Source organism: Sporobolomyces koalae (assembly GCF_050403365.1).
Source record: "Sporobolomyces koalae JCM15063 DNA, S_koalae_JCM15063T_v1_ctg68, whole genome shotgun sequence".
Classification (NCBI taxonomy): domain Eukaryota; kingdom Fungi; phylum Basidiomycota; class Microbotryomycetes; order Sporidiobolales; family Sporidiobolaceae; genus Sporobolomyces; species Sporobolomyces koalae.
Window position 1 is genome coordinate 15,268 of NW_027481703.1, and position 23,435 is coordinate 38,702.

General features: G+C 54.0%; 12 protein-coding genes across 12 annotated transcripts; 7 read left to right on the top strand and 5 right to left on the bottom strand.

The window, feature by feature from the left end:
* Window positions 1–37: 37 nt before the first annotated feature.
* Window positions 38–1,903, top strand: SEN54 (tRNA splicing endonuclease subunit SEN54; the record flags this gene model as incomplete). Its single annotated transcript, XM_076681391.1, has 5 exons — window positions 38–132; window positions 213–696; window positions 762–1,053; window positions 1,120–1,396; window positions 1,465–1,903. The coding sequence occupies 5 exons, from the start codon at window positions 38–40 to the stop codon at window positions 1,901–1,903; spliced, it is 1,587 nt and encodes a 528-aa protein (XP_076531471.1).
* A 435-nt stretch (window positions 1,904–2,338) lies between these two features.
* On the top strand, window positions 2,339–4,185 carry JCM15063_006559 (uncharacterized protein; the record flags this gene model as incomplete). The annotated part of the gene is made up of 7 exons (XM_076681392.1): window positions 2,339–2,544; window positions 2,623–3,047; window positions 3,132–3,145; window positions 3,226–3,385; window positions 3,462–3,604; window positions 3,672–4,013; window positions 4,117–4,185. The coding sequence occupies 7 exons, from the start codon at window positions 2,339–2,341 to the stop codon at window positions 4,183–4,185; spliced, it is 1,359 nt and encodes a 452-aa protein (XP_076531472.1).
* Window positions 4,186–4,377: 192 nt separating this feature from the next.
* JCM15063_006560 (uncharacterized protein) lies at window positions 4,378–6,845 on the top strand (the record flags this gene model as incomplete). The annotated part of the gene is made up of 6 exons (XM_076681393.1): window positions 4,378–4,512; window positions 4,818–5,021; window positions 5,080–5,161; window positions 5,227–5,620; window positions 5,689–5,783; window positions 5,857–6,845. 6 exons carry the CDS (start codon window positions 4,378–4,380, stop codon window positions 6,843–6,845), a joined length of 1,899 nt encoding a protein of 632 aa, XP_076531473.1.
* A 209-nt stretch (window positions 6,846–7,054) lies between these two features.
* GOT1 (Got1p) lies at window positions 7,055–8,046 on the bottom strand (the record flags this gene model as incomplete). The annotated part of the gene is made up of 7 exons (XM_076681394.1): window positions 7,055–7,096; window positions 7,160–7,241; window positions 7,320–7,413; window positions 7,499–7,583; window positions 7,686–7,769; window positions 7,841–7,956; window positions 8,025–8,046. The coding sequence occupies 7 exons, from the start codon at window positions 8,044–8,046 to the stop codon at window positions 7,055–7,057; spliced, it is 525 nt and encodes a 174-aa protein (XP_076531474.1).
* A 640-nt stretch (window positions 8,047–8,686) lies between these two features.
* Window positions 8,687–9,335, bottom strand: JCM15063_006562 (uncharacterized protein; the record flags this gene model as incomplete). Its single annotated transcript, XM_076681395.1, has 3 exons — window positions 8,687–8,829; window positions 8,903–8,921; window positions 8,994–9,335. The coding sequence occupies 3 exons, from the start codon at window positions 9,333–9,335 to the stop codon at window positions 8,687–8,689; spliced, it is 504 nt and encodes a 167-aa protein (XP_076531475.1).
* A 745-nt stretch (window positions 9,336–10,080) lies between these two features.
* Window positions 10,081–10,759, top strand: SME1 (mRNA splicing protein SME1; the record flags this gene model as incomplete). Its single annotated transcript, XM_076681396.1, has 4 exons — window positions 10,081–10,113; window positions 10,244–10,333; window positions 10,524–10,620; window positions 10,704–10,759. 4 exons carry the CDS (start codon window positions 10,081–10,083, stop codon window positions 10,757–10,759), a joined length of 276 nt encoding a protein of 91 aa, XP_076531476.1.
* Window positions 10,760–11,091: 332 nt separating this feature from the next.
* Window positions 11,092–12,167, top strand: JCM15063_006564 (L51/S25/CI-B8 domain-containing protein; the record flags this gene model as incomplete). The annotated part of the gene is made up of 3 exons (XM_076681397.1): window positions 11,092–11,180; window positions 11,613–11,719; window positions 12,082–12,167. The coding sequence occupies 3 exons, from the start codon at window positions 11,092–11,094 to the stop codon at window positions 12,165–12,167; spliced, it is 282 nt and encodes a 93-aa protein (XP_076531477.1).
* A 251-nt stretch (window positions 12,168–12,418) lies between these two features.
* CAP2 (F-actin-capping protein subunit beta) lies at window positions 12,419–13,898 on the bottom strand (the record flags this gene model as incomplete). Its single annotated transcript, XM_076681398.1, has 9 exons — window positions 12,419–12,537; window positions 12,628–12,760; window positions 12,839–13,029; window positions 13,090–13,128; window positions 13,196–13,290; window positions 13,355–13,468; window positions 13,537–13,571; window positions 13,648–13,826; window positions 13,889–13,898. The coding sequence occupies 9 exons, from the start codon at window positions 13,896–13,898 to the stop codon at window positions 12,419–12,421; spliced, it is 915 nt and encodes a 304-aa protein (XP_076531478.1).
* Window positions 13,899–14,891: 993 nt separating this feature from the next.
* MRPL37 (mitochondrial 54S ribosomal protein mL54 MRPL37) lies at window positions 14,892–15,371 on the bottom strand (the record flags this gene model as incomplete). The annotated part of the gene is made up of 2 exons (XM_076681399.1): window positions 14,892–15,190; window positions 15,263–15,371. The coding sequence occupies 2 exons, from the start codon at window positions 15,369–15,371 to the stop codon at window positions 14,892–14,894; spliced, it is 408 nt and encodes a 135-aa protein (XP_076531479.1).
* Window positions 15,372–15,476: 105 nt separating this feature from the next.
* Window positions 15,477–17,568, top strand: JCM15063_006567 (uncharacterized protein; the record flags this gene model as incomplete). The annotated part of the gene is made up of 7 exons (XM_076681400.1): window positions 15,477–15,878; window positions 15,941–16,044; window positions 16,129–16,435; window positions 16,516–17,038; window positions 17,120–17,195; window positions 17,288–17,463; window positions 17,549–17,568. 7 exons carry the CDS (start codon window positions 15,477–15,479, stop codon window positions 17,566–17,568), a joined length of 1,608 nt encoding a protein of 535 aa, XP_076531480.1.
* Window positions 17,569–17,875: 307 nt separating this feature from the next.
* On the top strand, window positions 17,876–20,357 carry ASE1 (Ase1p; the record flags this gene model as incomplete). Its single annotated transcript, XM_076681401.1, has 7 exons — window positions 17,876–18,394; window positions 18,466–18,702; window positions 18,774–18,923; window positions 18,993–19,340; window positions 19,420–19,521; window positions 19,615–19,752; window positions 19,830–20,357. 7 exons carry the CDS (start codon window positions 17,876–17,878, stop codon window positions 20,355–20,357), a joined length of 2,022 nt encoding a protein of 673 aa, XP_076531481.1.
* A 346-nt stretch (window positions 20,358–20,703) lies between these two features.
* On the bottom strand, window positions 20,704–23,241 carry JCM15063_006569 (uncharacterized protein; the record flags this gene model as incomplete). The annotated part of the gene is made up of 1 exon (XM_076681402.1): window positions 20,704–23,241. One exon carries the CDS (start codon window positions 23,239–23,241, stop codon window positions 20,704–20,706), a length of 2,538 nt encoding a protein of 845 aa, XP_076531482.1.
* Between the last annotated feature and the right edge of the window lie 194 nt (window positions 23,242–23,435).

Below are 23,435 nucleotides of genomic sequence, written 5' to 3' on the forward strand. Positions count from 1 at the left end.
TTCGTCGATCTCTCGCTGCGACTATCAGCCCTCTATCATGGAAGACGACCGACCTTCAGCCGCACACGTCGACCACGAGGAAGCGGAAGAGGACGCTCTCCCTGACTGGACACAGTTCGCGAAGTTCGCCAAGTGCGTTCTGTTCTCACTCGCCCGCTTGCTCAACGAGTCTTTCCGCTTTGTACAGAGGAGCTCACCCTCGCTCCGTGCAGAACGAATGCAGACAAGGGAACGCTCTCGAACGCAGTCCCGTTCATCCCGAAACGAGGCGAGAAGGATTTCGAACCGCTGCCGGCTTCGTCTGCCTTCCCGCCGACTTCGAAGGAAGCGACGCTCTCGACCTACCAGCAGAACACCTTGCAGGCGTCTCGCAACGCTCTCTACACGGCACTTTCGACTGGATCGCGTCAGCACTCGTCCCGACACCATAATTCGTTCACTTGGCGTCCCGAACTGGCTCGCGCGACGTGCGACAATGGTATCGCGACGTACGGCATTCACTTTGGCTCGATCGGTCATTTTCACGTCGATCGCAAACAGGTCGAACTCCTGCCCGAGGAGGCCCTGTACATGAACGAGCGCGGGGCGATCGAGTTGTGGAAGGAAACAGCTGAAGGCGCAAGAGTTCCCATGAGCGTGCAGCAGGCATGGGCAGAACTGATAGGTCACGACGAACTCACGCCTGAGCGATACCAGGTGCGCCATAGACATCTCCGACAAGGTTCGATCGCGTCGATTGACCGTAAACCATTTACATCCAGGTCTACGCATTCCTGAAGCGACTCGGTTACACTCTCGTTCGCGCACGACCGATACCTGGAACCGAAAAGCCACCACCGGATCGACCGTTCTCGCTGTATTACGAAACTCGAGACTTGCTTCATGCTCGTTATCATGCCCTCCGAAATGCAATCGCTCAACTCGTTCAAGCAGCGCGAAAGTTGATCGCAAACACTCTCGCCAACCATGTAAGGCTGGTAGCGACCCGAGCCGTCGGCGGTCGCGAAGGTCGATTTGTCAGCCTCGTTGCGGGTCGGCGCTGGGCTAACTACGGTACGCCCTTGTCCCGCTGTATCTCCAATGTTGACTTGCTCATCTATATATACTCCATCCCTGCAGACCAGATCTTCTCGAAGCTTCAAATAATCCCGACCGGCCATGATGCGCCCCTGCCGCGACCAACACTGGCTCAGACCCCAAGCGTGTTGACCCCTCTCACGCCGAGCCCGGAGCCATCACACACCCTCACTCCGCCAGCAATGTCGCAGGAGCCGAAGCGCGAGCTGCAAGATCTCGAGGCGTACCCTTACCAACCGTTCTTCCATATGTACAAGCCGATCACAAAGTACAAGAAGTCTGCTCCTCCTCCGCCTGATTTCCGCATTGTCGTTGTCAAGTGAGTTTCGACCGATTGTTCCCTCACGCTGCCCGCGCTCATGCGTTGCCTGGCTTCTCTCCCCACAGCGGCGCAACAACCCCGATGCCTACCCTGTTCGAATTCACCGACATGTTTGACTCGGTCCCGTTCCCGACAGAAAACACCCTCCTACCGCCTCCACCCGTCCAGAGGGCTCCTGCTTCGGGGCCTGCACCGAAACCCCCACGTCCTCCTCGCGCACCAAACCCGAATGCCCCAAAAGCTGCTCCCCCGACTCCGACTCGCCTGCAGTCCATCCTGTCGAAAGTTCCCCTTGTTGCGACATATTTCCCTTCCCTCGTTACACCGACAGCGTCGAAGAAGAAGCCTCCACCGAAGAAGCAACCGAGTCCGTACCCGCGTCTCAAGACGGGCAGACGGAGCATCTTGGTTGCCGTTGTGAGCGACGGCACGAGCAGTATCCTGCGGTTCTCGGAATCCGAGTTTGCCAAGCTGCCGTGGAAAGGGCAAGCGCGATACGCCTGAAACCGCCCAGTAGACTAGAAGCGCAATGCAGGTTGATTCGAATTTCGGTGAGCCCGCTCAAGAGGCGAGAGGAACGCAAATTGATCGCGTGACGAGGTCTGAGCGAGAAGAAGCGATCGCTGCTGCTTTCGAAGAAGCGCAAATGGCCACGTTCCACTCGGGATCGACGCCGATCCTGACGAGTCCTCACGATTTACGAAGCGAGAGGCGCATTTTGAACTTCGCGATAAGCGCAACGTCAGTCGAAATAACTTATACAGCCGGAACGATTCCCTACGTCTTCTCTCAAAGAGCGTGAAGCCAAACTGCGCGCCTTGGAACTCTTGTCATCCAAGCCGAATCACCTTGTCTGACTCCGCTCTTGCTTCCGTCCCTGCACCTCGTGTCGATTGAGGAAAGGCGATGAAACTCGACCGACGACGACAGACAAGCGCTATGAGATCGCGATCGAGCTACCTTCTCAACTCGGCCCGAGTCGCAGCCTGGCTTTGCCTCTCGTCTCTCGCTATAGACGCAGCTGCACTTCCACAAGGATTGTCGAAACGAGCCGAAGATGATGGCGGCTTGTCGAAGAACTCGTTATTATCGGACGCTCAAGTTCAAGGCATCGAGACCTTGTTGAACCGTACTGCTTCTTACTCGTGCGTGTCAAGCTTCAAGACGCTACCTCTTGACAACTCAGGAGTGAGCTGATCGCAAACGAGGAGGTGTCGAGATAGGTGGGAGATCGGCACGCACCTCGAATCGATTGTCGAATTTTCGTTCCCTTCGCTCGCGGTGTACGCCGACTCGTTCGATTCCGTCTCACCTTCGACCTCACCTGTGCCGACTTCGGTCATGTCGATGGTTTCGTACCTCACTGCGAAAAATCCTCCTTCATCATCGCAGCTACAGATCGTACCAGACGGATCGGCGGCGGACCCCGTCTCGATCGCACCTTTCTTCGTCCTCGCGAACCTGACTCTCGGGGACAACCGAGAGACATTGGCGACGAACGCTTCCAGTGTGCAAGGGGCGACGAAGGAAGTCGTCGAGGAGAAAGTGGAGAATCAGCTCGAGGCAATCTTGCAGAAAACCCCAAGAACGAGCGATGGTGCCATCAGTCACCGCAGTCAATCCACCGAGCTATGGAGCGACTTTGTATGTAAGTCACGGTGGTCACGAGATTATAGAAAGTGCAATCGGGCTCGGTCCCTGACGCATTGATCGCTTCGTCACTTCAACGCAGATATGGTGCCGCCTGTAAGGCCTGCTCCTCTGTACAGTCTGTAAGACTACCCATTCCGTAACTCCTAGACTGATCACCCGCCATCTTAAAACAGTTCCTCGCATACTATGGCGTCACTTCACGCAACACTTCCCTGCTCGACGCTGCCTACACGCAATGCCGACTTTATCGACAATATCTATTAAGCCCAAGTATCGGACTCTGGAAGCATATCGTACTCGGCAACACCCCGGATCTTGGCCTGTGGTCTACCGGTACATTCGAGTCTCTGCTTTTCCTTGCACAGGAAAGACGCTGACACTCATCTCGGACTGTCGGAGCTCACTTTAGGTAACGGATGGGCTGCGAACGGCATGTTGCGCGTCGCGGCGGCTCTTCAGAATTCGGACTACAAGAAAGACTACGCGAGCGAGACTCAAGACTTGCTAAGCTGGACTCGCGAGATTGTCGAGGCGACTTGGCAGCAGCCCCAAGTGAGCGCATCTTGTACCCAGTTCCTTGTCGGTGCCAATTCTGACACGTCTGCGTCGTATGGATCAGCGTAATGGCTTGCTGTACAACTACCTGAACGAAACCACGTCGTTTGCCGAGTGCGCCGGTACCGCTTCACTCGCGGCTGCAACGTTCCGCCTGTCGCAACTGTCCTCGAATTACACGAAATCGTCGGCGCTCACTGCGGCCGAATCTGCGTACCAGACGCTCCTGACCTCGCACGTGTCATCACCACAAGGCGTACTGAGCCCGGTTGTGAACCCGATGGATTTCTCGTCTAAGCTGTCAAATGTCAAAAGTGACGGATCGGGCAATGTCAGTCCCGAAGGTGAAGCGTTCGTGCTGCTCCTCGAGAGTGCGAGGAGGGAATGGATCGAAGGAGGAGGAGATGTCAGTGGCTTGATGGCGAAGGGAACTTCAAGCGCTGCGAGCGAGTCGCTCTCTGCCCGATCAACGCTGTTCTACACCATTCTTTTCGTGACAATTCTGTCAGCGTATGGGCTCGTTTGAGCTCCTTACCGAAGATCGGTTCCCACTCGCATACACGACCTTCTCACGATGATGATGATTTGCATGCTCTACATAATACTGTACATAGCTTCTGTTGATATTTATCCCTATCTAGACTTTTCATGATGGAGGCGTCCAAAGATGCGCCCAAGCCATGTTTGACCTAATCGAGCGACTTGGGCACCGCCTTGCTGAACTTTGTCCCGCCTCCTCACCTCTTGATCGACCTCAGGCTTTGGCTCGCATGCCGCCTTCGTACCTCGATGCGAACCAGCGGGAAACGCTCGCGCAGTTCCAGTCGATCACGGCGAGAGATGGTTCGGTAGAAGGCGAGCGGTCGAGTCTCGAGGCGCTCGAATCGGCAGGCTGGAACCTCGAGGTGAGCGACTACCACCATCTTCTTCCCTACAGATCCACTGGGCAAGGCTGGAGAGACGCGGCGAGCTCGCTCATCAAAGTGCGGGAAGGGACAGCGAGACGAGATCCGAGACGTGTAGGAAGGGCAGCCGATAGAGCGACGGGCTCGCATTAGCTCGTCTGGGTACACAGAGGGTCTCATCGCAGTGCTGTGGCTCCACATACAGTGCGGACCGGCACATTACACCCCTCGTCTAAGCGAGATGCAGCGGGCTCCACTCGCCCATTCCGATACTGACTCTTGTGTGCTCACCTTGGGGTGGACAGGCTGCCATTTCGAGGGTTTACGATGGCGGAGACCCTACGGCTTCTACCTCTCGGATGTCGTACCCACCAACTCGAGACGAAGTTGCGGCTGAAGTGGACGATGCGCTGCTTCCCTCCTCAAACGCTGCAGATCCGCCGAGAAGACGCTCAGCCACGACAAACGGAATGGGAACAAGTGTTGTTGGGCTCTACTACCTTAGACAGGTAAGGTCTTCTCGAGCACGTGACTCTCGAAATTCGATTCTCACGTTCGCACGGATAGGCCCTGGCGGTCCCGATCCAGATCCTCTCTTGGCCTCTCAGTATCGTGTACAACCTCGGTGCACTCGTCCTGGGATTCATCGGTGAGGCATCAATCATGGTCTACTTATGCTCCTCCTGTCTCCTTACGTGGATTTGTACACCGCAGCGCGGTTGTTGGGGTTCAGGATCTCGACTTCGACGTTCCATCCCCGCAATCCTTTCGCCTCAACGACTCGCTCGGGGAACAGACGGCGACCTCGGACGATCTTGTCGCCTGCTGCCGCCGCGCGCAATTGGGTCGACTCGGTACACCGACTCGTATCGCTTCCCGAGGCGATTAATGCAATCACGCCTGCCGAAACTACAGGCATTCAAGTTGGAAGCTCGGCGCAATTGCTCTCGAGGAGGGGAGCGGATCGGAGTGCAAGCGACACCGCTCAACTGCCCGAATTCTTCATCGGAGGGTACGAGCAAGCCCTGAGGAAAGCGCGCGATGATCTCAAACTCTTGATGGTCATCCTGACGTGCGAAGAGAACGAGAGAGACGATGACTTCAAGAGGTAACCAGGCAATTCCTTGCCTTGCGCATACTAACCAGTGGCTGACATGATGACTTGTTTGCATCCAGGCAAGTCCTCACTGATCCTGAACTCATCAGCAGCTTGCGAGATGAGCAAGTATTGGTTTGGGGAGGGGACGTGCTCGACCGGGACGCTTACCAGGGTGAGGAAGGGCAGCTTGTCGAAATCCGCTCGAAGCGCCATGACTGATTGTACGCGCAAGGGAAAACAAACAGTTGGACGGACGCTCTCGTACACCTCACTTCCCTGCATCGCGTTCATTGCGCTGCAACCGGCGAATGCGTCCTCGACTCCTTCCTCCTCATCTTCGTCTGCTTCACCACGACTCTCGCTCGTCTCGCGCATCGAACCCTCCGCGGCACTCCCAAACATCTCTGCAACTCACGTGCATTCCCACTTGCACTCGACCGTATTGCCGAAATCGAAACCCTACCTCGCCCGACTCGCTGCAGACAAACAACGTCGAGAAGCGGAACGGCATCGACGCGAACAAGAGGAACACCGACAGTCCGAGATTGCACGACAGGACGAAGTGAGGATCTTGGAGATTCGAAAAGCGCTCGAGATGAAACAACAAGAGGAACAGAAACAACGAGAACTGGCACAGCTCGAACAAATCGAATTCGAACGCAAGCGAGTTCGGGCTGAACTCGCGAGACGGTGGAGGGAGATCAAGCGGGAACAGTTGAGGCAAACTGGACCAGCGATCGAAGGGAGAGAGGGTTCAGACGCTGCTCTCTCGGTCGGAGTCAAGTTGGGAAACGGCAAGAGGGTCATGAGAAAGTTCACCCACGAACAACCGGTCGTTGACGTGTACGAATGGGTCGAGTGCGAACTCGGTCACGATGAAGATCAACAGTACGACCCGAACCTGTTGTCGAGCGGGCCAAACATCGATCTCAAACTGGACGGTTATGTACAAAAGTTTGCGTTCCGATTGGCGACAACGTTCCCTCGTCAAGTGATCGAATTGCCTCCATCTCGATTCGAAGACGTTCCTTCTCCGAGATCATCTTTCGATAGCCTACACCGTCGCGCTGCGGACGGAACAGAGGTCATGTTGACCGTCGGAGAGGCATTCGCCGGAATGGGCAAGGCGATCAGTCTCGTCATTGACGGTTTGGAAGACCGTCGACGACTGAGTATGAGCAGTCGCGAAGACGAGGATGAGGAAGAAGAGTGGGAAGAGGATGGTGACGAGTGAAGGATTGGTTTGAACCTTGGCAGAACTTTGTCGTCAGCTCACTGTAGAATTCGCTCTCCTTTCTCTCGCTTATTGCAACTGGGGGATTTTTTTCATGGGTTTTAGTTCCTACAGGACGAGAGTTCCAGAATCTTCGACGCCAATCAAGCCAATGGAAAGGACAGAAAGCGTGCGAGGAGGCGCGAGGGAATATAGAGGCGAGTGTGACTCTAGACTGGCGATTGTCTCACTCCACATATCCGATCCGTCACCTGTAGAATAATTGTCAGTGAAAAGGGGTGGCAAGAGATGAAACCAAGATGGGTAGAACGTACTTGTCGAACTCCAGGCATACTCAGGAACCTGCCAATCACGGGCAACTGCCTCATGAAACTCAGGACGACCGGGAAGAAATCCCTACATTGCAACGAGCACAGTCGTGATCATCAGTTGACTGCGAAGCGAGGGTACGGGAGATGATGAAGCGAGGCTCACCCGAAAAGATTCAGGAAACCGAACGTCTCGATCAACACTCCAAAGAACGGATATTTGAGGAAAACCAGCACGATTCCAGCGAGGAACGAGAATGCTAATTCATCGTTTTTGATATGTCAGCAAGTCATGCGCGACGATCCAGCGTCGAGCGAGAGAGAAGGAAAAGGTTCAAGACTGACAACCTCGCAATTTGTTCCGTCTCGCAAAGAAGTAGAATGTTTTCCGAGGACCAATGATCAAAGGCAATCCACTAACGAACAGAATCTGTTGATGAGAACAAGACGAGTCACGCAGAAAGAACTCGAGTCAGCAGGCAAGTCCAGGTAGAGTCGGGAGAGGAGAGGAGAGAGAGAAGGGAAAACTTGCGTTTCCGAGAGCGATCAAAGGTCCATCGAAGAACATGATGACTCCCAAGATCATGAACAGCGCTCCGAACGAAGTCAATCCGACCTGAGGGAGCACATGGAGCGAAGGTGATGATCAACCCGAAACCACGTCAGTCGCTATCCTTCTCTCTGTACGCGGCTCGGGGCTATGCTGAGCGCATGAGTCGAAGATTCGATACGCTCGACGATCATTCGATGGTGCAGCGTCGGTGGGAGCACGTGAACGCGAGGTGGGAGACTCACTCCGATTTCTGGAACAGCAACCGTCGAGTTCAGTCAGCTTCGGACAACGAGCCAGAAGGGACAAGATGCGACTCACTCTGCGCATCTGTCAACCACATCCTTGCCGAGACCTCGTGTTGATGGGGCTGGGACGGAGCTGATGAAGAGCCGGCGGCTGGCGTTCATACGTTCACATCATCACTCGCACCGGAAGTCTTTCCTCTCGCTATCGACAGGTCTGCGTCAAATACGACAAAAAATACATTGCTGTTGGATCGCGTCCATGCAAAAAGAGCGCGATAGGAGAGGAGGAGAACAAGCAACACATAATAACGATATGGATCATATAAACATGAGACAGCCGCAGGAATAACGAGGAGGCAGTTGAGCAATGCGCACAGGTACACAGTAGCTCGTGGGTAAGCCGATTTGCGAGACCGAGTCGTACAAGAAGGGATGTGGGAGGGACAGCGAGAATTGAGAAGGTCGTCTTGCGTAGGTCGCCACCGAAAGTCGGGTTCGTTCTGTACTTTGCGGATTGGCATGGAATGCAGTCGGAGGGGATCGGCGTGTCTCCATTCTGTCAGAGTCGATCGAGCGCAGACATCTTATGTAGGCCAAGCGCGTCGCGATCTCGATCTTACGTCGGAGAGACCGAAGCTGCGCGCCGACCCCAGACCACTATACTCCTGCTTCCTCTTGAGGCCCCGACCAGTTGACGTGACCCGCGCCAAGGCGGTCTAGCAGAGTCACTGGCTTCTAAGCGACCAAAGTCGAAGATTTCGACATGACCCCGGTCGCATAAAATCGCAGGCGAGCACCGATTCGAGCGAGACTTGACAGGCTCAGGATCCGATAGAGCGCAACATAGGTCAACAGCAGGATCGAGAGGAACAGGGCGTCTAGGTAATGAAAGAGTATTAAACAGGTCAATATCGTTTCCGGGAAATGCAGTAACCCAATCCGACTACTCACGAATGAGGATATTTTCCCACTGCAAGAGTGCAAGATCGAATCATAATCAATATCAAGCCCTCGTCCGAGCATATACGAGCGGAGAACTGACGGGTTCGAGCAAGTTGGAACCAAAGTTCGCCGAATACCAGATCTGCCACTCTTCCCGCTTCGTGAATGGCTTTGGAGGTCGATGGACCCGCTGGTGAAAGAACTGAGCCGTGGGAGGCGGGATCGTATACATCGATGCATCCTCCTCTCGTGACGCGCCGGACAATCGGAAGTCAGACGCAGTTCGAGGTTCGTGCGAGAACTCGGTTGCGAACGCAGGAGTCGTGGGCGACGAAGGGAGCGAGTCAAACGATGAACATGTCGAGACCGAGTCGATAGAGGAGGCGGGAGAAGGCGAAGTGTACGGCAGTGTCTGCCTTCGTCGAGGAGTCTTTGAGTACATTGACGGCATTTTCGATCGCTTCCTGCTTTGAGGGGCTCGCTTCGATCTAGTAGTATCCACAGACGGTGTAGGAGGGGAGGAAGAACGAGAGAAAGGGTCGGCGAGAGGGAAAAAAAATAAGCGAGACCGATGAGGTAAACCTCGGGGAAGGACTTGAGAAAATACGGCGCGGGGACGGCAGGACCTCGGTCATCTCGATGAGATCCCTCGCTTTGGCTATTTCTGACTAAGCGATCGCACACGTTCGCCTGGTGCCTGCGCTATGTACCCTATGCTCGAGTCACACTGTTTACCAAGCCGCACAGAATTGCTTCCGAATCTGTTGGGAAGCATTTGCTTCGAGCGCGAGAACATGGCTTGCATCGCCGGTAACATTTGCGAGTTGCTTGGCGATCCCACTTACATGGACTACTGGAGTCATTTCGACAGCAAATCCCGATCGCGTGGAAAGGGAGCAGAACCGAGGATTCGCCGGTTGGAATAGATCTCAAGTCCGCTTATAGTTGAGCCATTTGAGCAAACGTAATCGAGACACAGCGAGACACGAGACCTGCCTCGCTGCTCGCATCGTCCCACACTCCTCACGCGCAGTCCAGCGTAGGTGCATATCCCATTTGAGTACTGATCTGAACTGACTGAACGAAAGCGTCGACTACACAGACGGAACGTTCTCACTCTCCGACTTGATCAACCTCATCCGACTCGCTTTCCCCAGGATCCCGGCTAGCTAGAAACTCTGCCCACCATGTCTTCCAAACGAGTGATGGTGCAACCCATCGTGAGTGATCGCGTCTCTTCCTCTCTCGATTCTCCGGTATCGAGGAGCTCTCGCTATCCCCTCATCGCGAAGCCCTCGAAGCTTCTTTCGTTTCGTGTTCAACCGTGTCTGACTCGCTTCGTCGATACAGAATGTCATCTTCAAGCACTTGCAGACAGGCAACAAGGTGCAGGTGTGGCTCTACGACAACGTGGAGCAGAGGTTGGAAGGCAAGATCCTCGTAAGTCGAAACCTCTACGCCCTCGGCGGCGTCTGGAATCGCCGTGTGGTACATGCTCAAGAACGAAGCGTCTACTCGAGACGGCTCGCTCGCCAGTGCAGTCGCGTCTGCAGATACGAGCGAACAAACTACCTCTCGATTGATACCGTTATTGACGCGCTGTGCTGTTGTACTCTGTTTGCGATCACAGGGCTTCGACGAATTCATGAATGTCGTTCTCGACGAGGTGGAGGAAGTGTGGGTCAAGGACACCAAGTCGAAGAAGGCCGGTGACCGGAATACGCTCGGTACGCCGTTTCTTTCCCGATCAAGTTCGCTTTGCCAGGAAGCTCGTCAACTGACGCGTGATCATACAACTGGGAACACACAGGCCGATTACTGCTGAAAGGAGAAAACATCACTCTCATCCAGGCGGTTCGCAAGTAGACAGTTTTTTGGCCCAGGCAGTAGCTTGCAAAGAAGCAGATCAGAGCAGCAAGAAAAGAACACTCCATGTCGTTTCCGTAAACTCCGTTTGCGCTTGTGTTTGTCGTTGTCGTCGCGAGAGTTTCGAAATATTCGGAAAATGCCGGCGGGGGTGCATCTCTGCTCGGTTTTCAGATCCTTGAGACTTGCAACCCGTTTGCTAGTCCGAAAGGCTTGCGCACGCGTCGGGGGTTGAGAGAGCAACCCCCGCCGCCAAACGTTAACGTTCCGGCGAATCCGGCGTCGCGGGATTAACTCACCACCTCCTCTCGATCTCTCATTCAATTGTGACGATGTCTGCTCTTCGCAAAGCTCTTCCTGCGTCGGTGCGAGAACTGCGAGTGTTTGGATGCCAACAGGGCTCGGGATCGGAAGGTGTCAGGTCAGTCTCACTCACATCTCTCTCTCTCACTCGCTCGCGCAGACCCTGCCTAGGAGTCTTGCGACGTAGGGCAGACATTTCTGACGCCTGCTTCCCCATGTGCCTTTTTTTCTCCTGACCCGAACGAACTTTGAACGCGTTTGATCATTCGTGTGCATGTACTCCTCTTTCGCATTCGACCATGGTCCTATACCCGCTCGTGCATGCCTCGCCATCGCGCTCGAATCAACGACATCACCTCCCCATGATGCGGTACCCGAAACGCGACACTACATGAAATCGCACAATCCGGCCCACTCTCACTCATCTCGACCTAACTCGCCATCCAATCCTCGCTCGTTCAACTGGAATCAATCACATGAATGCTTGACCTTGTTCTCCCCCTTCCCTCTTTCCTCTCGAAACACTCTCGGGGAAAACCGACTTTTGCAGGCAATTCATCCAACAATCGTACCCTTCGATCAAAAAGGCGAACCCGGATCTCCCAATCTTGATTCGGGAGGCCCATGGAACTCCTGCGAGAGGGTTTGTCAGGTTTGGTGAGTTTTATTACTTCTCTTTTCCCTAATTTCTCTTTGAGGGAAAAGAAAAAGGGTTGCATCAAAAGAGGCGTGTTAGTGTCGAATGCGAAGGAGGTGGAGGAGAGGAGAGCAGTATACAGAACTGTTGCCTCAATGGCAGTACTGGACGGGCCCAACGACCAAGTGCAGACGGGTGGGATCAGGAGTACACACAGGAAATTACAGCTGTCTGTTCAAGCTTGGCGGGTACAAAAAAGCACTCGATCGGTGCATGGGTAGCAACGAAAAGAGGGTCTACCAGCGATGTCCAGACCTTCGAGGACGCTTTTCTTTCTGCTTTTGAAAACTGACTCGTGTGACGCTTTTATCGTTTGTAACAGAACGAGGAGTCGAGAAGCAAGTTTCGCTCGAAGGGATCTCTTCGGCTTCCGAAATCGAAGCGAAAATCGCCAGTCTCATCGTCTAGTCTAGAGAAATGAACACAAAAAACCCGAAACAATTCCTTCGAGGATTGTTGATAGCCTCGTATTTCTCCCTTTTGTAAACAAACACACACTGGCACACTCTCTTGATCGTCTCTAGAGCGAGATATTTCGCAGAGAGAGACAGAAGAACAAAAGAGCAACAGAAAAGAACTACTTGTGAAACATACACGAGACGAAAAGGGGGCAAGGAGGAGAGAGACTCGAGGTGCAGTAGGGGGACAGGTTTCTCCCTTTAGTTTGCGATTTTCCTACCTCTCAACAACCCTACGAGTTCACCTTGTAACAGTTTCTGTTGGTTCGCGACTCCGAACCCTTGACCGTTCCTCAAAGTCCCAACAATGTCTTTCGTTTCTAAAAAAAAACCGGCAATACGAAGAGCATATCAATGAGTCTCTTTTCGCTCTTTCGGATCAAGTAGAGAGGCAATTGTCGGGATCTTACTTGAAAAGTACACTTCGGCCAACAAGTTCCTCATCTTGATCTCCATCTCTTCGATCATCTTGCCGAGGTTCTCAATATGACTTGACCTGACATTCTCGTTCGAACTCGTGTCCAATGGTCCGGTCGATTCGTGCTAGCGCGATTTGGAAACCATATCATTTTCCGGATCAATCACTTTTGCCCTCTTTGAAAGAAGGGAGAGAGAATTTACCTGTCGAGTCATCGAACCTCCCAAATTGACTTGTCCTTCTGTCGACGACGTCGTGGTGGAAGAGGCAGTCGAAGTCGTGATCGGTTTCGACATGGAGAGCATGACGGTCGAAGTGAGTTTGTACCCGCACGTTCTTCCTGCAGCAGCCGAGGAAGAGGTCGAAGATGGTGGGATCGATTCAAACACATGGACTGGCGCAATGGCAGAGATGTCAGAAGCTTGCGAGGGAAGATACAAGGATTGATGCTCACTCGAGTCCCAGGATGCGGTAGAATCGTTCGAGTCGGTAGCTGCAGAGAGAGAGGATTGAATTAGGGTTGAAGAAGAACAGGCTCGAAGCAGGGAAACGTGAGATACATTTCTTGAGCAAGACGACACCTGCGAACGCTGCTCCCGATGTAGTCTCTTCCGTGTCCCACAAGTAAACCGAGCTGAGTCCTCCCTCGTAGTAGCTATCGGACACCCGAGGTCAACAATGTCATCGAGACGAAGGAGAGAGAAAGCGAGAGAGAGTACAGATCTCGGTAAACGTCGAACGCTTGGTTCATGGCGATTTCGAGTTTGCGCAGGTTCGCCGATGGAGTCGTACCGTCTGTCAATGCGGGTGTATACTCGTTTGTCCAGGGTGACCTGTCCTCGCGCGGGCAAAGAGTTCAGACGTCGGATCAAGTGTGGGGGAAAGGACAGCGAGCCCATACCGGTACGAGTCGCCATCTCGGTTGTAGTCACAAATCTGTAGAAAGCTCGAAGCTTGGTGGTTTCAGCGCTTCCCTCGGTAGGGCGGGTAGGCCATCGGGATGGAAACTGACGAGGTAGTCTCGCGAAGTGGACGAGTGAGCAATCTTGAGCGGTTGATCGACCGAGCTGAGCAAGTCGTCGGCAGTGTCGGGTTCGAGAATGTTGACGAGCGAGTCGAGGTTCGCGCTGATCTGATCGGGAGGGAGCCGGCGCAAGAGGTCGAGTGACGCCGTCAACGTCGCATCTTCATCTGAGCGAGACTCTTTCAAACGTGAGCGAGGTCCTCCAGAGGTACGGGTACGGTGTACTGACTGTGGCTCATCTTGGCTTTGATCGAGGAGGAAACAGGATGATGATGATGATGGATGATCGCTGCGAGACGCGTTTCATTGCTTCTCTTCACACCCTCTCGTTGACACCTCGATTCGTTCGAAAGTCGACCTGCACGTACTCCTTGTCGGATCTCGTCATGTCACGTCTGCTCGAGTTCGAATGAGCAAGCCCTGGGTGTCTGTCGGTCGACCTCTCCTTCAGGGTTACCAGCGCACTAGGGTCGGCCGAGTCACTCAACGACACCAAGACCGAATCCCAGAATTCTAAGCCAAATCCGACTCTCCCTGAGTGACAAACCATGCCTATCCAGAAACGTTAACCCTGCGGTAGTGTCGGATTTCGACGACCCTTTGCGCCTTTTCCCCCCTTTTCCGAGGCGAGAGAAGATATCGATTGGGAATCGGACGACCCGTCTTGCTCATTGCAGCACGGGAGGAGGCGAGGCATGTCAGGAAAAACGCAATGGGTGGATGCGCAGGGTTCTCGACTCGATTCGAGAACCGAGGGGGTTGGATTTCGCAGTGAAGAATTGACAAAACAGGAACGAGATCGGAACGACCGGGAAACGGCAGCAACAGTGTCCGGGGGGTCAAGGGCAGGTTCGAACCGCTTGAATGGGGTACAACCGCTCGCTCCTGATTCTCGCTGCCGCCGTTTCCCTGCTTCGATCCCTCATAACCTATGAGAGGAGTACAGCAAAGGGGGGAGGAATCGACAAGGCAAGGGATCGCGCTCTCGATGCGAGATGTACTTTTCCTCCTTTACCTTCCCCTCCTCTCGCTTTTCCTCCTTTTTCTATCTGAGCGAAATACACACGCCTCTCTGTTTCGTTTCCCTTTCGATCAAAAGTGTAATTACAAGCAACACTGTCAGTAGCAAACAGATCAGCGTTGATCAGGACGAGGTTGAACAATGGAAACAAAAAAAACGCGACTCACTCGTAGCGAGGATCGATCGCCACATGCGCGCGTGCGGACTTGTCTTAACCTCGCAAAGCGTTACTCGCCTTGATCTGACTCCTGCCTGCAAGTTTGAGCGCCTTCTTGTTCCGTCTCAACTGTTCCGCCTCGAGTTCCGACTCGGACAAGATCGTCGCGGTCGAACCCTGAGCGGCCTTGACCTTTTTCGAAGCGACGTTTGAACCGTCCGAACCAGCGGCGGCAGGTGCGAGGGACCACAGCCACGCTGGGTACTCGGAATCGGGTTTCGACAGGACGGGACTTTCGTCTTTGAGGTAGTTGAGACCTTTCATGACGGTTCCTTCAGGACAACTCGACAGCGCTGATCATAGCAATCATGTACTTTCCGTCATCAGCCTAGCGCGGGTGCGAGAGAAGAGAAGCGAGAGCTGACCCGAGGTTGAAGCAGGAGACGGAGCAAAGATGGAGCGCGTCGAAGCAAACGTTCTGACGCGGCTCGAGGCGGCGAGTCGTTGTACAGTGTTGCAAGTACACTTGAGCATCGTGTCGTGCGTTGAGAACTTTGTAAAGGTTGGTGAGAGCAAGAGAGCTGGCTCGAAGCGAAACATGTTTCATCAACCTTGTTCATCCTGGGCCATGCAACGACCATGTGGATCTGGATCTGGTCCTTGTCTTGGATCGTGATTCAATGTCTCCGCACTCGCCTCGAACGGCCTGGCACGGTCGACATCTCGCCGTGGAGTGTGCACTGGTCGACCCGATCACGTGCACCTCACCGCCTCGTTCAGCACCTCGTCGAACTGATCCCGCACAAAGCCCGTCACTCTCGCACCGAAACAGTCAGGAGGCTCGCATCGTATTGGGACTTTGGAACGATCGTGGTCCTCGGCGGGTTCGTCCTCGGTCAGATCGTGCTCGTGGTTGCCCTGTGGAAAGCGCTCGTCGCTCTATCCGACTCGTTTCAGACGGCGACGACAGAGTCGCTATACCGACTCGCCAAGAGAGCGCCCATTCCGAACCCTCGGGATGAGCTCCTCCTTCAACCTTTCGTACGTTCTCGCTCCTGTCTTTCTTACATGCACGAATTGACCCCGAAGTGCGCACAACTTAGATCCCTGGCATAACGACATCACTCTCGATTGTACCCCTATTCTTGACGGCGTTGGTAGCTTCACAAGTCTATCACGAGTTTGGTCACGCTCTGTGTGCTGCATCGTGAGCACAAGAGGCTACCTCGTCCTTGTTTCTCAAAGCTCACGGCTCCTTGTCTTGCTCTGGGCCCTTCCCTCGACGATCTAGGGAATCGATCGAGATTGAATCGATAGGCGTCTACTGGGTCTTGTTGATCCTCCCGACTTTCTACGTCTCTCTCCTCCCGACAAAAACGACATCGTCATCTTCTTCTCCGTCAGGGAGAAGGACAACTCGATCAGAGAGTCCATACACGACCCTTCGAATCGCTTCGGCTGGGATCTGGTACAACTGTCACCTCGTGTTTGTCGCCTACCTGTGCATGTCGCGCGATCGAGGAGGGAGAGGGTGGAGTGACTCTATCGTCCACTCTTGGGGCATGGACAAATTGGATCAAGGAGTCAGGATCCTTCATGTTGCAAGTTCATTTCTTCCATGGTTTGGTTTCAACATCGGCACGATCCCGCTCACAAAAAAATGTTTGTGTCTTTCCAGGATCCGACTTCGAGTTTGGCAACAGTCTTGCCCTCGCCAAGTAGAAAGCTTGTTCGGATCACTCATGTGAACGACCTCGAACTCGAATCGTTCCAACTTGGACCGCAACGCGTAATCAATGACTACCTGTCGGATCGCACGACGACCCGACAAGACGATTACTCGAATCTTGGGTGGTGTTTACCTTTCGAGCTCATGTCTACGGATCCACTCGAATGCTGTGCTTCACCATCACCTCATACGAACACCATTCCGACGCATCCCAATCACGATCTCTGTTTCAAATCGATCATGCCAAACGACGCGAGATCGACCTGTCTCGAATACGAACGCCTCGCAACAGTTTCAGACGATCCACGCTTGACGAGATGTGTCAATCAAGCGTCATGTCAAACAGATCACCTGTGTGTCAAACTCGCAGACGACGTCGTCCGACTTCGTATCGTCGATGATGGTCTTGGATCGGACCGTGGAGAACAAGTCGTCATTTGGAAAGGCTCGAGGGAAGACCTGAAAAGGATCCGTTTGAGTTTTCTTTGTACTCTTCTCGCACATACCATTGGCAAACAAACTGATGGACTTTCTCTGTTTGGAGAGAAAACAGTGAAAGTGACCGAGTTTGTACCCAAGTTTTGGTTCGTGCCTGCGACTCTTGATGAAACGCTTTCTCGATTCTTCTCGTGAGTGATCTATTTTGTCTCGAACGCCAGTTTCCTCGCTCCTTGCGCCTCAGACACGAGAACTGACAAACGAGGATACTTGCTTGTCACAGTGCATTGTTCACGCTGTCTCTTACGGTCGGGTTCTTGAACGTGCTGCCGTTACCGTTCCTCGACGGGACGGTGATTGTTTCGAGTGTGCTCGATTGTGTCGCTCGAGCTCGTCCACCGAATCACGAATACTCTTTACCGACGACGACGCCGTTCGAACAAGAATGGGAAGGAGGAAGTGAGCGAGAGGGACTAGGAATTCTCGTTCAAACGGTCGAGCTCGTTGCCCGTACTCGAGTTCGACATTTGATCGATCGCAACAGGACCAAAATCGAGACATTGATCAAGCGGTGGACAATCTTCGTGGGCACGAGTGTCGTGGTAGTGACACTCTTGGTCCGAGGTGTACGGTTCTTTATGTGGTATGTATAACCAAGTCGAATTGCATTGTGTTTGTGTTTTGCCTCATATGATAAACGCGCGCGCGCAAGTTGTTCATCCACTCGCTTCGACAACTCGCCTGCTCGGATTTCAGATCCCGCGACCAAAAGCTCCTTCGACAAAGACGAGGGTCGCGCCGAATCTCGATTCCTCGTCGGTCATCGCGTCGTCCGAGAGAAAGAAACCACGCGTTGACCTTTCACTCAACAATGACCACGACTCTCGAACGACTTGTCTCGGACCATTCGGAATACCTCTCGAACTCGTACCATGCTCTCGTCAACGAACCTGTCGCATTGCGCGAAGCAAGGTTGAAGGAACTCGAACTCGTGTTGAAACGCGAGATTGACAAACAAACGAGTCTCGTGCAAGCCGAACTCGACCACGCTCGCACGCAACTTGAACAGGCATACACGAAAGCGAATGGCTGGTTGGCAGCATTGGGAGAACCCTCGATCGAGAGGAAAGACGACGAACGTGATGTTTCGTTCGAACGGAGGAACGAACAAGTCGAAACTGAACTCGAACGATTACGCAGTCGAGTTCAACGACGAGGGGAACAAGTCGTTGAACTCGAGAAGGAGTTGAGAGGATTGAGCGAGCTCGTGTCGATCGAATGTCCGTTGACGGATCAGGACACGCTCGACCGCGGATGGGAAGAATTGGACCTCACGCAAGATCGCATCAATCTGCTCGAATGCGAAATTGCGAGGTGTCGACAGGAAATAGTGAGGCATTCAATCCTTGGTCAACGACCGGACCGCATTTGACACATTCCTCGTTTTCTCCCGGCGAGCAGATCCGTCGTCAGGAGCAGATCAATCTCATGGCAGCAGAGATTGCGGGACTACACCATGACCTCGGTCCACCACTGCCTACTGGTCAAGCCGGTGAGAACCCACCGCGAGAAGAAGAAGATTCTGTCCTGGAGCAAGTCTGGCTGCACCTCGGGATTGGGGGCAAAGACCGCAAATCTCGAATCGAATTGTCCCCGACAACCGAGAACGTCGAACGACTCGAACTCAAAGCTCAAGCTGTAAGTACACCCCCTCTAAGATCTATCGTGAACGAGCTCCGAACGGTTGAACATTTTAATCTGTTGAACAGCTTACACAAGAACGGTCGAGAAGACATGAGGAGATTCAACTGGCATACGACAAGCTGTACCCGTTGTGGACCATGCTTGGAGTCGCAGAGGAGGACATGGATCTTTTCGTGAATCAGTGGTGCGGATCGACCCTCGAATCGATCGCGGCTGTGCGTATTGGCCTTTTCTCTCTCGTTTCAGGTCAGACGGAAGTTTGACACAGGACTTTGCTCTTGTAGTACCACACCGAACTCGATCGTATGATGTCATTGAGGAGATCGAACCTCTCGTCGTTCATTCACGCCGAACGCGAATCGCTCACTCAACTGTGGGACCAACTGTACCTCTCGCACGCCGAGCGCGTCTCTCGATTCCCGGCATTCACGATCTCGGTCGATCCCATCATGGTGTGGAACGACGAATTGGGGTTCGAGCAGGAAACCGTCAACGACAACGTCAGCGAGGAACTGTTGATTCGACATGAACGGGAACGCGAGAAAGTTCAGCTCGAAGTTGAGGACGCCAAGCTTGTGCTCGAACGGTTGGCGAGGTACTTTGAAGTCGTGCAGAAGGCGAAAGATTTGGAGGTTAGTACCGGATTCAAGCTGTCGTCTCTTTCCCTCGCAGCGTGATGGGCTCACCCCAATAATCTTGACTCTTGTAAAGGCTGCCGCAGCGGATCCATCGAGGCTGACTGCCCGAGGTTCTTCGACGAAACTATTGCTCGAAGAACGAGATCGCAAGCGAGTCGCAAAGGAGAAACCCAAGGTACGTTAACTCCGCTTTCTGGCAGGGTCAGGTTCGTTAGATCTGACATGAACCTGTATCGATCGCTGACGGTTGTAACTTTTTTTTGCGTAGCTCGAAGCGGATTTGAGAGCGTTGATCCCAGAGTGGGAAGCAAAACATCGCAGACCATTCTTGGTCGATGGCGTACCGTTCATCGAGAGTCTCGACGAGCAACAACGTGCCCAGGAGATGGAGAAGGAGAACAAACGGGTGCGCGTTTCGATCGCTCCGCTTCTCTTGTCTTCGTAACTGATCTTTTAACCGTAAACGATTGGGACCCATCGCAGCGAACAAAGCTGGGAACATCAGGATCTGGCTCGGCTCGACCACTGCGAGCGCAACCGACGGGAGCGACGACGACGGTCGCACCTTTGAAACGACAAATGACTGGAGCTTCTTCCAAATCGAACGCGTCGTCGTCGTCCGCTTCGGGTCACCCACCTCCGGCGAAACGTCAAGTCGCCATGACGACCGGATCTTCGACTCACTCTTCCGGATACTCACACCCGTCCATGACAAGACCCAAGAGTGTCCTCGGGATGCGCAATCAGTTTGTCGCAGGCGCTGCGACCCCTGCGACGGGGTCTCTCGCGAGATCGAGATCGAATACGGTCGCAGGCAGGGATCCGATCACTGCTGCAACTCCAACCCCTTCGACTGGAGCCGGAATGAGGTTACCAACAGGTTGGGCTGCCGGAACCTCGATTGCGGCGACACCGGTACAACCCTCGTACTCGACCGGTCGAGTGATACCTGCGTCATCTCAACGATCCGGACATCAGTTCCGACCTCGACCTTCGACTCAAACGAGATGAAATCCCCAACTAGATGGGGTTTTTTTTTGGGCTTGCGATGTTTGGCTTTCTTCCATTTCGACTTTCTTTCCACGATGTCAATCGTTCCCTTGTTCTGTTCCATTCTCAGTGTCTATAGTTCGCGAACCACACCTCCTTACGAACTTGCACTGTTCTCCTTTCTTGCTCGAATCTGGCAAGGATGTTTTATACTTCTTCTTTACCCCAAGTTTTTTGCAACGCTTCGAACTTGTTTGCTATGGTCGCGTTTTCTTGTGTTGCTGTCTCCGTATTCATCGCCTGAGCTTGAACTAACTAGAAACTCTTCATCTGCAATTCGGTTGAGAAATCCTTTGCAACGAAAAAACTACCGGGCACCCAATTTGCCAATCTCGAATTTGAACCTATCGCCACCGTTCTCGACGTCGGTCAACATGGCTCGCAATCGGTCCTTCCCCAACTTGTCGACCAACCCTTCGATCAATTCGAATGCCTTGTCTCCTCCGATCGAATCTCTTCTCAACCTGAGCGATTTGAGGATGGTAGCAAAAAACCTCGGTGACTGTCCTAGCGAAGAAGGTTCAGGTGAAGATGTGGCCGTCGTCGAAAGAGTCTTTTGAACGAGGTTTTGATGGGTTTCGACGACCGATATGAGAGCAGGTGACACTCCGGGTCGAGGAGCGACAGGTTCGAGCCAAGTCGATCCGGGTCTTACTGATGCGGTGCAGAACGCGTACAGGTAGTCAAAGTCGTCGAAAGTTGCACTTGTCCTCGCGTACGAGCTCAACAAGAGGGCGAAATGTGGAAGTTGGGGCAAGAGGCGCAGTCGATGCATCGAACGCATGACGTCGAGTAACCTGTCTGGCTGAGACTCTTCGTTCCGACCTGGATCCTGCAGAGAAAGCGGGTTCGGTTGGAGACGGTCGATCAAGAAGGGGATGAACGTATGTGGGTCGAGGGGGCTCTGGTTTGGATCGCTCGCATCATTGTGTCGGTGGGAAGGAATAACTCGGAACGCATGCGGGTTGAGCAGGCTCGAGTAAATTTCGGCGACGTAGTTCCAATGTTCAAGCGTCGTCGCGTTGTGTACCGGAAGCGAGGACAGGAGGGGTGTGAGAGCCTGCGTGAGGATGGCAACAACATACGCGTTCGGGGTCGTCCGTTTGAGTCGAGCACGGCGTCCTCGCGCGTCTACAAGTTGCGGCTGTTCCGGACGGATCGACGGCGTACCTTTCGTCGCCGCCTGTATCCGCTTGACGAATGAAGGTGGGAGTCCCGACAGCGTGAAGTACTCCTTGAACCGTCTCACGACGAGGTGATGTTGACCGTTCTGAAGATCTGTGAGCATCTTGCAGCTATTCCAAAAACCTCGTTGCGAGTGGGACACTTCGACATGTTTGTCGATCATCTTGATTGCCTCTTGACCGTTGACATGATCCGTGATGGCATGAATGAAGTTTGCGACCGACTGCGCTGAAGGAAGTGGTCCACTCTTGAGAAGCAAGACGACTTTATCAAACGCTGCATCGAGACGCCCTTCGTCGACGAGAGCTTTGAGGCGGTCCGACTCTTCTCGACTGGTAGGGGTCCCGTAATGTTCGTAATCCTCGCCCGAGACGGCTGCGAATTCGTCCATGTCTGTCTCTCCCCTTCGCGGGGCTGATCGGATAGAGTCGAGTTGGAACGACCCTTCTTCAATTGAGCTGACGACGTGCTGGTATCTGAACGTGTTGAACGCTTCTTGGGCCGAAGGTGCAATCCCTCTGGCAGCAGGAGACCGTACTCCCCGAACATAGTAGGGTCCATGCGTCTTGAGGTGTTCTCGCTCGATCCGAACGAGTCTCTTGCCGTCGAGCTCGGCGTGGCGATACACGAGTTCAAACAAGTCGAACCGGTTCTGCGCACTCAAGAGTGCCAGTGTTCTCAGGTACAAGCGAGACGAGAGTCTGATGGGTTGCGATGGCGACAGGAGCGAGGGAAACTGGTGAGTCGAGGTAAGAATTGAGACGGCGTCGTCGAGTCGACCCAAGTTGGCGAGTGCACGGATGATACGTTCGCGTGAACGCACGAGGACGCGAAACGCTTCAGCAGTCCTGACCGCGAACCACTCGTGCTCGATCTGACTAGCCTGCGGTGACAATGTCTGTATCGAGAGCTCTCGCAGCGTGTCCTGCCACAGCTCGAGCGCGAGAGCTGGTTCCCCCGCTTCGATCGCGATCTCTTTCACGAGCGTTTCGGCGATTGGCCTCGCATGTCCTTGCTGAACCAGTTGCGTGCCGAATTGCCGCATCTGGTTGACGATCTTCGCCCGCTCACGTCGGTCGTGCGCATGAAGCTCGAGAGCGTCGACGAGGATCATTGCAATTTCGGCAGCTTGACGGGCCTGTCGACTGTCGTGCCGGCGTAGATGCGACAGTCGAAGCGTGACGAGGTCGGTCACAGCGGGCGTGAGCTGCCACCATTCGATCCAATCGGATGTCCAGCCGTGGTCACGCAAGAGGTGCAGGGCGTGCTCGCCAAACGCGTAGTCTTTCGGAATGGATTGATGTGACTGTTCGAGTTCTCGCAGCAGGTGAAGCGCGGCGGTGTGATTCTGCTGGGACAGAAGCGAGAGGAGCGATTCGGCGGGAGATCTGGGCGAAGGAGCGACGGCGTCGAGAGTCGACGGCGGAACTTGGGTGTACTCGGTCGCATCGGGGGACTCAAAGATGGGTAGGACTGAACCTGACGGCGTTGAAGCTGTCGATTCGACAGCATGGAGCGGGACAGGCCGCGACAAAGAGACGGTCGACTGGCAGCGGTGAGGGCGTACGGGTCGAGGCGGTGGGTACACCGGGCGTGCAAGGTGCAAGAGAATGCAGTGCTTGATCTCGATGGGCAGAGTAAGTAGTCTACGGCTCGTCATGGCCGGACAGCGCTGTGCGAGACGAAGGAACATATTTGGGTGAGCACGCAGCGGGGCGGACATGCTGCTTCAGTCGCGGGAACGCGTACCTAGGAGTGGCGACTCGGCACGACTAGGTCGGGTCTGCTTCTGAAGCCGGAGAGTCTAGGAAGCGAGCGAGAGCTGGTTTGATCAACATTCATCTCGGCTCACCG